Genomic DNA, 16,859 nt, shown 5'->3' on the forward strand with positions numbered 1-16,859 from the left:
GGCAACGCTTTTGTACATCACTTGCAGAGCTTACTCTCAGGTACACTTGACCTGGACATTAGTTCACATGAGCATATCTACTGGACAAGCTTTATGGATCACCTTCCCCTTCTTCTAGCTGAGCTGCCTCCCTAGGCTAGTGAGCTTATCTGCCCCAGCAAGACTTATTTTAAGGTGATCTTTAATCACCTTGATGTCCTTTTCATAGGACCGGTGTGGTATTTCATGGAAGGAGCCACTCCACCACATACCCAACACATCCTGCTGAGAGATGCCTCCAATTGTTCTGAGACTCCTTATTTGGATCTTTGCAATTGTCTGGTATATGCAGGGATGTTCCCCTTGCTGCCACACAGGGATGTTCCTGATGGGAGTTGATCATTCCTTCACAGGGTATGGGACATAAAAATCTAAAGGAAAAATACATCTTTTCATTAAGTTAAAGTTTCCAGCTCTTTTGCTTGTGATGATTACCTTGAAAATGTAAACCAATATGAACTGATATAAACCCCTCACTACAGCTGAAAACTAGTTACTGATTTTTCCTAAGAATCATAAATGTAGGCCTGGAAAGGACCACAGTTAGGTCATTTAGTCCAGTCCCTTGCACAGAGGTAGGACTAAGTATTATCTGGACCATCCCCGACTGGTGCTTGTCTCCCTGTTCTTAAAAACCTCCAGTGACAGAGATTCCACAACCTCCCTAGGTAATTTTGTTCCAGTGCTTAACTACCATTACAGAAGGAAGTTTCCTGTTGGCTAACCAAAATCTCTTACTGCAATTTAAGCCCATTATTTCTTGTCCTGTCCTCGGTGGATAAGGAAAACAATTTTCACCCTCTTCTTGGTAACAACCTTTTATGTACAATTGACTCATTTAGTTTGTGATCCACTATGACCCCCAGATCCATAGGCGCCAACTCTGTGGGTGCTCCAGGGCTGGAGCACCCACGGGGAAAAATTAGTGGGTGTTCTGCACCCATTGGCAGCCAAGCTCCCCACTCCTCCCCCGCCCCAGCTCACCTCCACCTCCTCCCCTGAGTGCGCTGCATCCCCGCTTCTCCTCCCAGTGCTTGCTACTGCAAAACAGCTGTTTTGCAGCGTAACAAGCTGTGGGAGGGAGAGGGGAGGAGTGGGACTGCAGCATGCTCAAGGGAGGAGGTGAGGAAGAGGTGGGGCCATGGCGGGGATTTGAGGAAGGAGTCTAATTGGGGCAGGGAGGGGGCGGAGTTGGGGCAGGGACTGCTTTTGGGGAACCTCTGAATCAGATTAGATTGTTCATTCAGTAATCACAATAGCATCACAGTCAAATCTGAAGCAAACAGAGGAAAAAATACGTAAATCGTAGGTCACAGTACCTTATTGTATACAGAAACTACCAAAAATTGATTTTAAGTTGAGAAATCTGTGTAGAATCAAATCATTTTTAATGTGAAGCATGACCTCCATTATTAGGTATTTGGTAGTTGCCATGTTAATGATTATGCAAATGAGACAATTTTTCATAGTATTCATTATTGTAATATAAAAAAAGTAATTACCCAAAATTGGGTGAAGATGTATTCATTTTTTGTCAAAATATTGCCTATACCCATTGTTCACCCAGTGCTTCTGCTTACTAGTACTGTTTTTGTGGAAACAAGCATACCTCCACCTTTAAGATACCCTGCAGAAAGGTCCACCACATATTTATGTATTAGGTATGCAAGAATATTTTTTAAAATGGGAATTTGCTCACCCAGATGGTAACAAAAAGTTGTCTGGTTCATGGACTAACACACCAGTAATCTACTTTTGTCCCTTAATTGTTCAAATGTCCTATAGTTTCTTTATCTCAACCCTAGAGAGTTAATTTCTTTATCTCAACCCTAGAAAGTTCATGGAATCCTGCTCACTTGGGGTTAGATTAAATCTTTAGTCTTGGCCTTGAGCAAGGGTGATTTATACCTAACTGCTCCTCCATAGGAGTAGTTTTACAAAGGAATTGTGATTCAGAGAGGCACAGTCATTTCTTGGCCTCTGAATAAATTACTGCAGCCCTTGAAAAGGTTCATCTTATTTATTTCTTGTGTATGGGCACCTGTTCTGACCAAAGGCTTTGTTCACTCTGTCCCTCTCCACACTTTCCCATCCATTATCTCACTGGGAGGAATATCCAGACAACAGGGGCTGTGCTCTACAACAGACCCAAGTCTGGGTAAATCAAGCAGTGGGGTGGGTTGGGTGGCCTCCTTACTCCCCCTGAAGTGTAGCTTGGCCAAGCAAAGCAAAGTCACATGTTAGCCTTTTATTAAAAAAAGGTTGGATTGTGTTTTTAACTGCAGTTGCCCCAGGAGGCAGTGTGTGGCTCAGAGAAATATCTCTGAGGCTCAATTCCCTCCCTGCTCCCCCTTTTCCTGGAAGTGGGGGAAGGGTAGGAGGATAATAATTTACTGTTGTCCTGTACTAGCCACAAATTACAATACCCCCTGAACTGTGTTGGCTCAGATATGCTGGCTAGCATATTGACGGGCCATTCCTCACCCACCTGCTTTGGAGGTGGTTCTTAATCCTTTTTCTCCTCTGCATGGACATTTAGTCTAAGTCAATCTAGCCTAATGGGACTATATACCTGTGAGGTACGGCTTAATATGAACAACCATGGCAGAATCCGCTCTTCAAAAACTATCTGCTATGATAATTGATAATGAACATTCTTTATTGTGATACTGCAGGTTGTTTACTGCTTCTTTTTTAGGTAGCATATATTGTACCTCATCTAATACCTATAGTCTGTAGGTGAATCAGGTTAAGATTTATTTATGACATTGACATTTAAAGGCTATATTCTGCCACTCTCACTCATGTTGAGTAGCACCTTATCATGTGGGTAGTACTACTGTTATTATTGGGACTGCTCTAAGAGTAAGGTACAATTCAATGTGAGGGTTATAGCCAATACTTATTTCTTTATTATATGCATGTAGGTTTTATTTCTCACTTTCATCTATAGTTAATTATACATTTTAATTAACATTTACAGATGCTATATAACCTTAGCTCAGGCTTTGGGAATGAACATGGGAGGAGCTCCAGCAGGACCAGCTGGAACTGGTAAAACAGAAACTACAAAAGACATGGGAAAGGCTCTGGGAAAATATGTAGTAGTATTTAACTGTTCTGATCAAATGGACTTCAGAGGCTTGGGTCGGATTTTCAAAGGTAAGATTTTCCATGTTGCATGTACTGAGAAACAAAGAACAAATTACTTTTTTTATTAAAATTATAATAGTCAAATAGGATAAAATTTTCACAAGCACTTAACCCCCATTTTCAATAGTGACTTAGGCACTTAGGAGTTCTCCTACTTGCTCCTAAGAGCCTAAATCACTTGAAAATGGGTAGAAGTTCACTACTAACCTGTAACTGCCTCTGAGCATAGGCATTGCTGCCTCCCTTTGGGCATCGAAATCCTATCTCCTGCCTAAGCCCTGGAGTGATTCACAAACCAGGGGAAGATGGGCATTCAGCAGCCTAACTCTTCTGAGGGGCCAGATCTGATAGATGTGTTCAGAGGAGGGGCAGGCACACTTTTTGGCCTGAGGGCTACATCGGGTTTACAGAATTGTATGGAGGCCTGCTTAGGGGAGGCTGTGTCTCCTCAAAACAGGAAGGCATGGCCCAGCCCCTACCTCCTATCCAAACCCCCCACCCCACTTCTTGCCCCCTGATGGCTCCACTGGGACTCCTGCCCCATCCACCACCCCATCCCCTGATGGCCCCCCGGGACTCCTACCCCATCCACCATCCCCTGCTACCTGTCCCCTGAACACCTCCAGATCCCCCACCCCTGACTGCCCCCTGCCGCCCCATCCAACCCCCCCCTCATTCCTGACTTACCCTCCGGGACCCCTGCCCCATCCAACCACACCTTCTCCCTGTCCCCTGACTGCCCCCAGAACTCCTGCCCTTGACTGCCCCCCCAGACCCCTGACCCATCCAACACCCCTATTCCACAGCCTTTGACCACCCCGACCCCTATCCACACCCCCACTCCGTGACTATCACCCCCAATTCTCCTGCCCTCTATCCAACCCCCCCGCTCTCTGCCCCCTTACCGTGCTTCCTGGAGCACTGGTGGCTGGCAGCACTACTGCCATGCCAGCCGGAGCACTGGGTCAGGCTGTGGCTCTGCAACTGCACTGTCCGGCCTCCCAGAGTGTTGTGCTGGCAGCGCAGTAAGCTGAGGCTGAGGGGGAGGGGGAACAACACGGGAGGGACTGGGGACAAGCCTCCCAGACCAGGAGCTCAGGGGCTGAGCAGGAGGGTCCTGCGGCCTGGTTGTGGCCATGGGCCACAGTTTGCCCACATCTGGTTCAGAGCCTGCCTACTGGATCAGGCCCCAATAGATGAGCTTTCACAAAATAGCTGGAGGGGTAGGACCTCTCTCATAACTTTTAGCCCAGTGCTTAGGGTGCTCACTTGGGAGGTGGGAAAGCCCTGGTTAAAGTCCCCTCTTGAACCAGGGATTTGAACCAGGATCTGCTGCCTGTCAGGTGACCACTCTAACCATTGGGCTATAAGTCTAATATAGAGAGTCCTTCGGTCTCTCCTGTTGAAGCTGTTGCATTGTGGATAAATAAGATACGAATCATTGGAGCAGAGGGATTGGATCCTGCGTGTCCCACATCCTGGGTGACTGCTCTGTCAGGCTATAGAATCAGCCTTATGCTTGTATTCTCATTTTCACTTTCTCAGTCATTTTAAATAGTAATGCCTATCCATACAAATATGCTTTCCTGAGGTAAATACTCATTTAGTCTTTTTTCAATAATAGATGTATTACACACAAAGTAAAAAGAACATTATCAGGGTTGCAAAATCAAGAAATCAAAGCTAAGAAATGCCAGAATTGCCTGTGTTCAGCTCCTTGAGTATGCATTATAATGTATTATTTAATTACATGATCACAAGTTAGCTTATCCCAGTTATTGGTGACCTGAGATAACTGCAGTGGAAACATGCAGTCACAACCAGTCCGAAGTATCTGTACATGTTAATCTTTCAATCCCTTCCCACTAGCCCCCTGAGCATTTAGTCCTGTGTGCCATCTACCCATACTTTGACCCTTGACTGGAAGATGTCTACCTTCATATGCATCTGCTCAGCTCCTCGGTCCCATTGTTTGTGTATTTTCTGTAGCTTCATCCATCAATCACTCTAAGAAGAAAACATGATTACTTAGCCCTATTGTAGTACTTCATATTATGGTTCACATGTGTATTCCACCACCTACCCTATCTCCCCTCTGCACTGGAGTCTTCAGATACATTTCCAATGTAAGGAACTGAGGGTGTAAGGGGAGAGAGGAAGTTCGAGGTGGCACAACACTTATATAGCCTTAGAAGGGGCCATGAGGAGGTGCAGGGTGCCTGTGCCATCTTGATGGGTGCTCTAACAGAAAGCTCTCTGGCTCCAGCTTGATGGGCATGCACACATTCCTGTGTGGAATACATAAATGAACCACATCTCAAAGAACAACAGTTGTAATACAGGTAAATAACCATTTTATCCTCTTTGCTAGAGCAGTTCTCTAAAAAGCGTAAATGATCAGACCACTCTTGACCTCCAAAGCCAAAAAAGAAGACTGCTTCAACTTTCTCAGAGTCCTCAGTGTGGGATTTTTCTGCCCAGAGATTAGCCACTCCAATACCAAAGGAAGAGCAAACCTTTTGGCTTGCCATTCCCTGGTACTACCCCAAACTGGCTCTCATAGAGCATGGCCTTTGACTTCTGTACCCATTCCAGGATGATCAAGACTGGCTACTTCAGCAATGGCAACAGTGGATCCACCATCGCTGCTGTTGGTAGGGCAGTGGACATTATTGGTGCTGACCATGCCAGAGGCCTATGTAGCTGCAAAAGATCTGCTCTTCCTCTTGGTAATGCTTCACTGCTCATCCAAACTAACGGCACATTCTTGGGACTGTCACATGCAGTGCGGACATCAGCACTGATATTGGGGTCTATTACAGCAACTGTGACCACGGGTCAGATACAGTCTTCCTCAGTCTCCTTCGCCTAGACTACAGGTTCTGCTTTGCCTCAGTGCACGGTACCAATAGCTTGGAAGCCCCTGATATTGCCACTGGTATCTCAGTCCTATCATATATCAGTGTCCTGATCTCTGATGACACCTGCTGATACCGTACTACCCTTGCCTTTGGATCATTCTGACCCTTCTTGGAGTGTGAAGTGGGTTCCTATGTCTCCCACTTCAGGGAGTTCAGGGCATCCTCCAGGACTTGTTCCTGCTCTCACAAACATCCTGCCCAGAGCAGGTTGAAAGACTAGAGTGCCTGGTCTAGACACAACTGGAGTCTGATACCATATCAGCCCCATTATTGGCCCTAATCAGAGCCTTGAAGAATGCCTCCAGTGACCAGGTCTGCTTCCTCATTACTCTACAGAAACAAATCGCCAAGAAGGGAGGGTTTCCTACCTGGTTCAGAGAAGTCACTTTTGATCAGTACAAAGCACCTGCCATACACCCAAGAGTGGGACTTTCCACAACCTGCTTCAGATCTGTCATCTATATTTGTGGTGCAAGATCAGCCTCTGGAGTTTTCTACCCTGCCTTCTTTGAAAGTCTCATCCTTGTCACTGGATAAGGCTCTGGTATTGAAGTTTCTTCTCTGGTACCAGTTGACATTAAGCTCTACCCAAAGCTCCTGAAAAAGATGGATACTACATCAGTTGGTATCCAGATGGAGCTAATGGAGCAGAATCCTCATAATCTCATGGACATTTTACACCCAGCTATATCAGGGAAAGATGCCCTTCCTGTAAGTAAGACTATAATGCAGCTCATTAAATCCCTATGGCAAACCTCTTCATCAGTCATGCCTGTGGCAAAGTGCATAGAACATAAATGCCAAGTTCTGTCGCAGACATACGGACACTTCTATCAACACCTCCATGCCAGGCTCTCTGGCAATGGTAGGTAGTAAATGAAAGACCACGACAGAGGTAGAGCAAAAGCTGCCCTCAAAGAAAAGGACACAAAAATTATTTTTTAAAAGGTATTATTCAATTGCAGGGGTACATCTGCATATGGCTACCCATCAGACTCTCTTATCCTGATATGACTATTCAAATTTGGCTGCTATGTTCAAATTCCTAAACAAGCAACCTGAGGACTGTAGGAACAAGTTTTATTTCCTTCTGATGGAGAGTCGTTTGATCTTCCAAGCTGCTCTTCAGACTTTCCTTGATGCTTCAGACTTAGCTGCAAGGGTCATGGTGACAGTCATAGTCATGCACCATTTGTAATGGCTTCAGTTATTGGGGATTCCTGTAGAGGTGCAGCAGACTCTTGAAGACCTCCTCTTTGAAGGCTGTGCTTTATTTTTCTTTAAGACTGATGAGGAAGTATACACACTGAAAGTCTCCTGGGCTGTGCGAAAGTCACTGTACTTTATATGCCAGACTAGGAAAGCACTATGTTTCAGTATCAGTTTCAGCTGAAACAGCAGTATTACCCACCCAGACACCTGGACCAGTCCAGGTACAAACAAAGACAACTTAGAAGGAGGCCTACTCCATCTACTCTGTGGTCATTTTCATCCAGACAGCTGCCGGCCTTAAAGGAGCTTGTTTGACTCCTGTCAAGGATAGCCTACTTGTCAGATCAGATCTCTGTTTATCCTACTTCCTATGTGCGTAGCAGTCCATCACCTCAAACAAGTGGCTGCTAAGAACAGTGGGAAGTAGATATACCCTGAAGTTTCTTTCTTTCCCCTCTTTGGCCCCCCTTCCCTGTCCCTTTTCGGGGACCTATATCCAACTCTGTACTAAGACAAGTGCAAACTCTTAATTCTTTGGGAGCAACAAAGGAATTGACCCCTCAGTACCAGGACAGGAGTTTCTACTCCCACTGCTTCCTATAACCAAAACAAAACAAGTCTCAGGCCAATTCTAGACCTTCAGAACTTGAACAAATACATCAAGAACCTGAGGTTTCTTGTGGTTTTCCTTGTACCTATTATCCCTTCATCAGAGCCAAGTGATTGGTATGCTGACTTTGATTTGTGAGATGCATATTTCCATGTTGCAGTCTACCCAGGCCTCAGAATATTCCTAAGGTGCATAATAGGAAGAGATCACTTCCAGTTCACAGTTCTACCCTTTGGCCTATCATCTGCATTGAGAGCTTTCACTAGATTCATGGTGATAGCAGCTTGTCTCCGCTATTGGGATGTCCGAAGGTATCCATACCTGGATGATTGGTTGGTGTGGGGTTGTTCCTGTCAACAAGTGGATGGAAGTATCTATTGGATGCTCTCTCTGTTCCAATACCTAGGGCTGGAAGTGAACAAGAGACATTGATCCTCAAGCTCTCCAGAGTATACAATTTATTGGGACAGTCCTGGAGGTTTCAGCTCCAACCCAAGTTGTTTCTTCTTTGAGACTCCTATGTGCCATTCAGAAGCAGTCCCCAAATCTCAGTGAGGAACTATCTCAGGATCCTGGGACCTATGGTAGCATGGACTTGTGACCTCTCCCTCCCCTATTCCAGACTGCATCTCAGAGGCTGACACACACAGCTCAGATCAGTTACTGCCCTCATATGCACTATCTGGACAAGCTATTTATTTATTCCAGGCAAGTGGTTGGTGGATGAATCCTGGCATGTGGGGAGTCCTGTTCTCACCAACTCTCCCCTCTATGATCAGATGATGGATGCTTCTACCACGAGGTGGGGAGTGCATTTGGGTGATCTGAAGGGTCCTGGCTTGTGGTCTCTCACGAGGTCCAATTACACATAAATGTTCTTGAGTTACGTGCAATATCCAGAGTGTGTTAGTTTCTTCCACACATACAGGACAGAATCAAATCAATCATCCAGGTGCTCACTGTCAATACCACAGTAGTGTTTTTATGTGTACAAACAGGAGGGTGCCATATCAGGCAACTTGTCTCGAGGCAATCAAGCTGTGGGTTTCTACATATGGATATGGGTTTCTACATTACTAACTCTCAAAGCATCTCACCTGCCAGGAGTCCAGAATGCTCTAGCAGACTGCCTGAACAAGTTATTCAATTTGGATCACAAATGGTCTCTCCAGCTGGCTACTTTAAGATCAATTTTTCAAGTAGGGGTTGTTTCTACAGTAGATTTGTTTGCAACTCTCCAGAACTGAAAATGTTCCTGATTCTGTTCAAGTATAGGTCACAGTCCCAAGTCCATCTCTGATGCATTCCTCTTCCCATTGGACAAGGATCTGTTGTACATGTAGACACCAGTGCCTCTTGACAATGGTTATTGTCAAGATGAAGCAAGAACAAGGCAAAATTATCCTCATTGTTCCAGATTGGCCAAGGACATTGTGGTACTCCAATCTACATAAGCCTTCAAGAACCTACTTCTAATAAAAAAAATCTGATATCCTAGAATCATGGGCAGGTGTTGCACCTGAATCCTCAGTTGCTGTAGCTCATGGCCTACTTCCTCAGCAATTAAACCCAGAGGAGGTGCACTGTGCAGTAGCAGTTTAGAATGTCCTGCTCAATAGTAGGAAAACACCCAAGTGATCTACTTGCCTTAGTAATTGGAAGTTTCTTCTAACTGGGCAACTAGTCATGGTGTGTCTCCTACACAATCTACAATTCAAAAGATTTTGGATTATTTGTTACACCTTAAAGGTCTGGCAGTCCTCTCCATCAAGGTGCATCTGGCTGCAATACAGGCATAAAATGCTGAAATTGAGGGCAGGACTGTATCTCTAATCCTATGACTATCAGCTTCCTAAAAGCTCTAGAGAGGTTGCTACCACCATCAGAGATCCTACTCCACTGTGGGACTTGAATTTAGTACTGTCAATTCTTATGGGACCTCTGTTTGAGCCTTTAGCTTCCTGCTTGTTGTTACACCTCTCAGGAAAGGTGGCCTGTTTAATAGCCATCTCCACTTCAAAGAGAGTAGGGGAACAGTGTACCCTGGCAACGAATCCTCCATTTATACAAGGACAAGGTGCAGCTTAGCTCACATCCTAAGTTTCTTTCCAAAGTAGCATCTGATTTCCATCTCAATCAGTCAATGTACTTATCTGTCATCTTTCCAAAGCCACATGCTCACAAAGATAAACAGAAGCACCACACTTCGGATGTTCGCCAAGCCTTGGCTTATTACTTGAGTAAACCAAAGATCTTCCAGGTCTTTTCTAAACATTTTTTTACTTTGTGCAGAATGAATGAGAAGCCATCTTGTCACCAAATGGATCACCAGCTGTGTTGTAATGTGCTACGCTGCCAAGCGTACTGTGCTCTTAAGAAGCTTTTAGAGCAGTGGTCCCCAAACTTTTTACCTTGTGCCCCCCCATTTCTGTCTGTGCCCCTTCTCCCACCTCCCCCAAGCTGAGGCCGGGAGGGGGGGATGTGGACATGGGTAAGGGGGCCAAGGCTTGGTCCACAGCTGGGGACAGGAGCAGAGCCTTGGCCAGGGGCCAGGGCCCTGGGTATGGAGTCAGCAGCCGGGGCCAGTGGCAGGGGCCAGGAGCGGAGCTGGGTGGCTCTCCTGCCCTCCATGGGTGCTGGCCTGGGCCCCAGCTGAGCTCCCCAAACATTCATTGGCATCCCTCTGAGGTGGGGGGGTGCCCCCCCAGTTTGGGGACCTCTGGGTTAGAGCATTCATCTAGAGCATGCGCCACCTCCTCAGTGTTTGTGGGGAAAGATCCATATCATGGACATCTGCAGAGCAGCGACATGGTCCTCAGACCACATATTAGCTAGATGCTGTATAATTATTGATGCATCAAGGGAAGATGTGAATGTGGGCAAAGTGGTCCTGCAACCCGTCTTCCAATTATACTCCTAGTCCCTACTCCATTGAAAATGATTTAGGAGTCCCCTAGTGTAACTGACACATACAATCACTTGAAGAGAAGAGTTACCTTTTTGTGACTATTGTTCTTCGAGATGTGTTCCATATATCCATTACCCAACTCGCCTTTCTTCCCCAATGCTTTGGAATCTAATTTCTAAGATTCTGGTATAAAGGAACTGAAGGATGGGCTAGTCGGCTCCACCCTTTATCACTTCAACTCGGAGGATGTGGGATGCCAGGGCACAGGTTTGGCCGCCCTGCAGGTACTGCTAAAGAAAACTCTCCTGCACATCCCTGCACATATGTACAGTGTAATGAACAAATGTAACACATCTCAAAGAACAACACTTATGAAAAGGTGAGTAATCATTTCTTTTCCTTTAACCTTATTCTTGGAAATGGCTGAAATCTTCTTAAATAGTTAACTTGAGGCAGACACCCAGCCTGGAAAATTTCAGCCCAAACAATTAAGGTGTGGCAAAGTTGTAAGCAACTGACAACTGGGTCTTTACAGTATCCGCAACATTAATAATAGATGGTGCTACCAGCTCTGCCTAGAATAATTTTGTTTTGAAAGCTTCATAATTAGGATGCTAGTCAGATTCTTGTCATTTAATGGAAAAGTGTCAAGATACTGTCTTTTTGGAACTCTGTGAATATTGTAGAGAGAGAGAGATTAGTAATTTTTTTTTAAATTACAGTAGCAAAGGCCAGGAGGAAGTGTGTGAGAGCTGGAGAGAAAACATTCTTGGCTGAGGGGATCTGAGTGTGGAATGAATTTCCACAGGAGATTAGGTGAACCTAAAGTGTTGCCCGCTTTAGGAAATACTGCAAAATTTTCCTCTTCCAAAAACCATATCTACTTTGACAAGAATCACATTCACAACATTGACACCGTCCTCTACCCAAACACTCTGCCCACAGAAAAAAAAAACACCCAACACCCTGAAACAAACAGATAAATAAAAAAATAAAATGAAAATGTCATAGCCAAAATAGAGATTTTACCCCCAAAAGAAGAGTCAGACTCCAGGAAGTCCACTAGGAATTTCAATATTGGTATTAATTTAATATGGAAGGTACTTAGATATTGCAGTAATAGGCAGCCATATAAAACCCATAAATAGATAACATACAATTTAAAAAATTTCATTTACAAATCTATACGAAGTTATTCATGGTGAAAATCTGAAATTTGGAGCAGTGCTTACAGAAAGGGAAAGTAAGAGGACAGGAATACTAGTAGATACTGAGGAAGAAGGAAGCCATGTAGCTGTAAAAATGTACTGTTCAGTTTCTGAAGTTCTGATCAGAAAAAAGATGCAGAAAGTGTGACTGAGTGATTTTAGAAAGATAGATTACATACCGGTAATCCTGATTACACAGTCCACCTTTTTATTCTCACAATTTTATCCTGAGTCTTGCGATTGTGTTCTATTTAAAGTCCCAGATACTGGAGACAAGTGATTACATGAGAATGTTGGCTTTAACTTAAAAAAAAAAGTAGTAAAAGTTTCTAGACTTCATGGTTGCAGAGGAAAGCTTGAAAGTGTGACCCAAGTGCACCCTGAAGAGTCCAAAAATTGAAGGCAGATAAAAAGAACCCAAATCTCTTTTATTTTTTTTAAATTAAGAAACTAATCTTTATACTGAGTTATGGGTCCAACTGTAGGAAAACCTGTATCCAAGACCTGGCAATTCCCTGAAGAATTAAAAAAATTTATTCTGATTGAGTTTCACTGTTAAGAAGTTTGTATACTGAACTGCCTGCAATATTTGCAGGAAGAGAGGTGCCGACCAAATAGTTTAGGCTTGTGGGGGAATCATTTCCAGAAACCATGTCATCAGCCACATTTTCCTTTTCCATTGTAGGTCTTGCACAGTCAGGTTCCTGGGGATGCTTCGATGAATTTAACAGAATTGAATTACCTGTTTTATCAGTTGCAGCACAACAAATTTATATTATTTTAACAGCAAGGAAAGAAAGGAAAAAGCAGTTCATATTTTCTGATGGAGATATTGTAGATTTAAATCCAGAGTTCGGAATTTTTCTTACAATGGTAAATATATCAATGGAAGAGTGTAATTTGGTAATCCTTGATAAAAGAAGACAAATTATACAAGTTAATAACATAGTAACTTGAAAGCAATGCATATTGTTAATTACATTATGGTATGTACATAGTACTGATTTTGCAAACAATAAGTATACAATAACTTACCACCACACTGTCTCCTGAAAATGTTGTTTGAACTTTTTTCAAAACAAAGCCCAGATATATTTGCCTAAATGAATGCTGCTTCCTTCTGTATAATGAATCATGATTGTGAATTACCTATTAATGTATTAATAGTTTTGTTCCTTATTTAATGATAGTGAAGGATAGTCATCTAAAAAGATTGCCACAGATCTTGTGTGTGTGTGTGGGAGGATGTCTTAATTTTTAATAGTATGCAATAAAATATTCTTGATGTGCTTCTCCATACATATTCTGCTTTTGGCATGCTTATATCCCCAAGCACTCACGATTGGAATAGTTGGGCCAGCAATGTCTGTTGGGCTATGCATGTGTTTTGAGTGTCCTCATGACCCTTCATTCTCCACACACACACACACCCACACACACACACACCCCCCTGAGGGCATAAAGGTCAGAGTGGGGCCAAACAACCCTCAGCTATCCCTTACCTCCCGTGGCTGCAAGATGGAACTGCAAGCCACTGTTTCTTTGTCTTGTGCACGTGCATACAGTAACTCCTCACTTAAAGTCGTCCTGGTTAACGTTGTTTCGTTGTTACATTGCTGATCAAGTAGGGAACATGCTTGTTTAAAGTTGTGCAATGCTCCATTACAACTTCGTTTGGCAGTTGTCTGCTTCATCCACTGCTTGCAGAAAGAACTGCCCGTTGCAGCTACCAGGTGGGGGCTCGGAACCAGGGTGGACCGGCAGCCCCCCATCAGCTCCCCGTTCCCCTAAGTTTCCTGTGCAGCAGCCACCCAGCTGGCTATCAATTGCCAGCAGTTCAGCTAACCCTCCTCCCACTGCCATGTGCTGCTCCTGCCCTCTGCCTTGGAGCTGCTCCCCGAGCCTCCTGCTTGCTGTGCGGGGTGTGTGTGTGTGCGCTAATGTCAGGGTGTCCCCCTCCCCCTTGCTCCTGCACCCCGCTTACCCCATCTCCATAGAGCAGGGGGATACATGACTGGGCTCAGGACGGAGGGAGCTTCCTGGCAGCAGCTGTGGTCTCAGCTTGCTGATTAACTTAACAAGGCAGTGTTCTTAAGAGTGGGTCAGCGTACTTAAAGGGGAAATCAGCATCTCTCTCTCACTCTGTCTCCCCTCCCTGCATTCCTGCTGCCTTCTAGAGTGTGAGGCTACATTAGCAATGAGTTAGCCCTTGAGGGCTCAGCCAATTGCTAGTTCATCATTTAGCAGTAAGGCATCTCTTGGGATATATCCCACTTTCTGACTTTACCGCCTCAACCAAGCTTCACAATCATCATTGCTGTGTATAGTATTAAATTGTTTGTTTAAAACTTATGCTGTGTGTGTGTGTGTGTGTGTGTGTGTGTGTGTGTGTGTGTGTATAGTCTTTTGTCTGGCAAAAAAAAATTCCCTGGAACCTAACCCCCCCATTTACATTAATTCTTATGGGGAAATTGGACTCGCTTAACATTGTTTCGCTTAAAGTTGCATTTTTCAGGAACATAACTACATTAAGTGAGGAGTTACTGTATCTAAAACAAATTCATTGTATATAATTAACACTTTAGAATAGTTTTAGTAGTTTAGGATTACTATAGGTTTATTGGTTTCAGAGTAGCAGCCATATTAGTCTGTATTCGCAAAAAGAAAAGGAGTACTTGTGGCACCTTAGAGACTAACAAATTTATTTGAGCATAAGCTTTCGTGAGCTGTTACAGGTAAATTTTTTCTGGTTACCTGCTACCAGGCTTCATCCTTTATGAATGAACAAAACCTCAAATAATGCCTGTCATGTAAGGCAACTGTATCCCTCAGTGATGGTCATATAAGTTGTCGGTTAGACTTTCTGAGAAAAAAGTTTTATGAGGCCTGTCTCTGATCCAGCTATGCAGGATAAACGCATATCTGAGCAGTCTTCCTGAAATGCCCTGCAGCCAGCTTCTGGACTCCTGCTCCCATGAAACACACTCCTTGGCTGCTCCTGTTGTTAACTATTCATCACTGAGTGTTAGTGGTAGGACACGGAATACTTCTTCTAAAGCACAAGCAGAGGTCTCTAATAAAAGAGGCAGAGTTTGCCTCGTTCCTCCTTAGTCAAGGGTAGTACAAGGCATAAATTCAGTCATTCAGACACTCATAAAGAATCTAGTTGCTGTACTTCAGTATTGGCCATTGTCTCTGGCACAAGCTTCACAGCTCTTAATACTGACATCGGAGCTCACTCTAGAAGTACCAGCTATATTGGTATCATCATTGTCAGCAACTTCCACCCAGTGCTGTCATCCTCAAAATGTTGTTCACAGTACCAGCTGTCTTGACACTGAAATTCACAGTAGTGGGTGAATCTAGCAGTATCCACCCTTCTGAGTCACCACTATTGTCTTTGGTACCAGATACAATCCTTGGTACTGACAAGCATTCTTCATCAGGCCTAGGGACCCCTACCAAATCAGATCCTCCACTGGTAGAGAATTATTACTTTTCCACATCTGCTTCAGACTGCAGTTGTGGGAGAGAGGTCTCCCACATATTCCCCAAGATCTTAATGCATCTCATAGAGATTCCAGAGCACAAGGCTACCCTAGTAGACACAGGATATAAGAAGGACATCCTCTGGTATCCTACACCGCAGTCCCTCGTTCATTTTACTTCTGGCTCCCATGCTTGGCCATACTGGGCACCACAGGGTCTTCAACATGCCAGAAAACCCACCTCTGTCCTTCCCAGGGCTAAATCTGCCTCCTCTTAGGATTCAGCAACAACAATCCCAGATGTTAGAAGTAACGGAAGAGGAGAAGGACCTTGGACTATTGGTTGATCATAGGATGACTATGAGCTGCCAATGTGATATGGCTGTGAAAAAAGCTAATGCGGTTTTGGGATGCATCAGGAGAGGCATTTCCAGTAGGGATAAGGAGGTTTTAGTACCGTTATACAAGGCACTGGTGAGACCTCACCTAGAATACTGTGTGCAGTTCTGGTCTCCCATGTTTAAAAAGGATGAATTCAAACTGGAGCAGGTACAGAGAAGGGCTACTAGGACGATCCGAGGAATGGAAAACTTGTCTTATGAAAGGAGACTTAAGGAGCTTGGCTTGTTTAGCCTAACTAAAAGAAGGTTGAGGGGAGATATGATTGCTCTCTATAAATATATCAGAGGGATAAATATAGGAGAGGGAGAGGAATTATTTCAGCTCAGCACCAATGTGGACACAAGAACAAATGGGTATAAACTGGCCACCAGGAAGTTTAGACTTGAAATCAGACGAAGGTTTTTAACCATCAGAGGAGTGAAGTTTTGGAATAACCTTCCAAGGGAAGCAGTGGGGGCAAAAGATCTATCTGGTTTTAAGATTCTACTTGATAAGTTTATGGAGGAGATGGTATGATGGGATAATGGGATTTTGGTAAGTAATTGATCTTTAAATATTCAGGGTAAATAGGCCAAATCCCCTGAGATGGGATATTAGATGGATGGGATCTGATTTACTATAGAAAATTCTTTCCTGGGTATCTGGCTGATGAATCTTGCCCATGTGCTCAGGGTTTAGCTGATTGCCATATTTGGGGTCGGGAAGGAATTTTCCTCCAAGGCAGATTGGAGAGGCCCTGGAGGTTTTTTTTGCCTTCCTCTGTAGCATGGGGCATGGTTGACTGGAGGGAGGCTTCTCTGCTCCTTGAAGTTTTGAACCATGATTTAAGGACTTCAATAGCTCAGACATGGGTGAGGTTTTTCATAGGAGTGGGTGGGTGACGTTCTGTGGCCTGCGCTGTGCAGGAGGTCTGACTAG

General features: G+C 44.2%; 1 protein-coding gene across 1 annotated transcript in view; it reads left to right on the plus strand.

The window, feature by feature from the left end:
- Positions 1-16,859, plus strand: part of DNAH8 (dynein axonemal heavy chain 8) — a 617,537-nt gene that overhangs the window by 359,797 nt on the left and 240,881 nt on the right. The window contains exons 44-45 of the mRNA XM_043511607.1: positions 3,023-3,201; positions 12,737-12,924. Of these exons, the coding sequence (XP_043367542.1) occupies positions 3,023-3,201; positions 12,737-12,924 (367 nt within the window). The remainder of the gene's footprint in view (positions 1-3,022; positions 3,202-12,736; positions 12,925-16,859) is intronic.

This window comes from Dermochelys coriacea, chromosome 3 (genome assembly GCF_009764565.3).
Source record: "Dermochelys coriacea isolate rDerCor1 chromosome 3, rDerCor1.pri.v4, whole genome shotgun sequence".
Taxonomy (NCBI): domain Eukaryota; kingdom Metazoa; phylum Chordata; order Testudines; family Dermochelyidae; genus Dermochelys; species Dermochelys coriacea.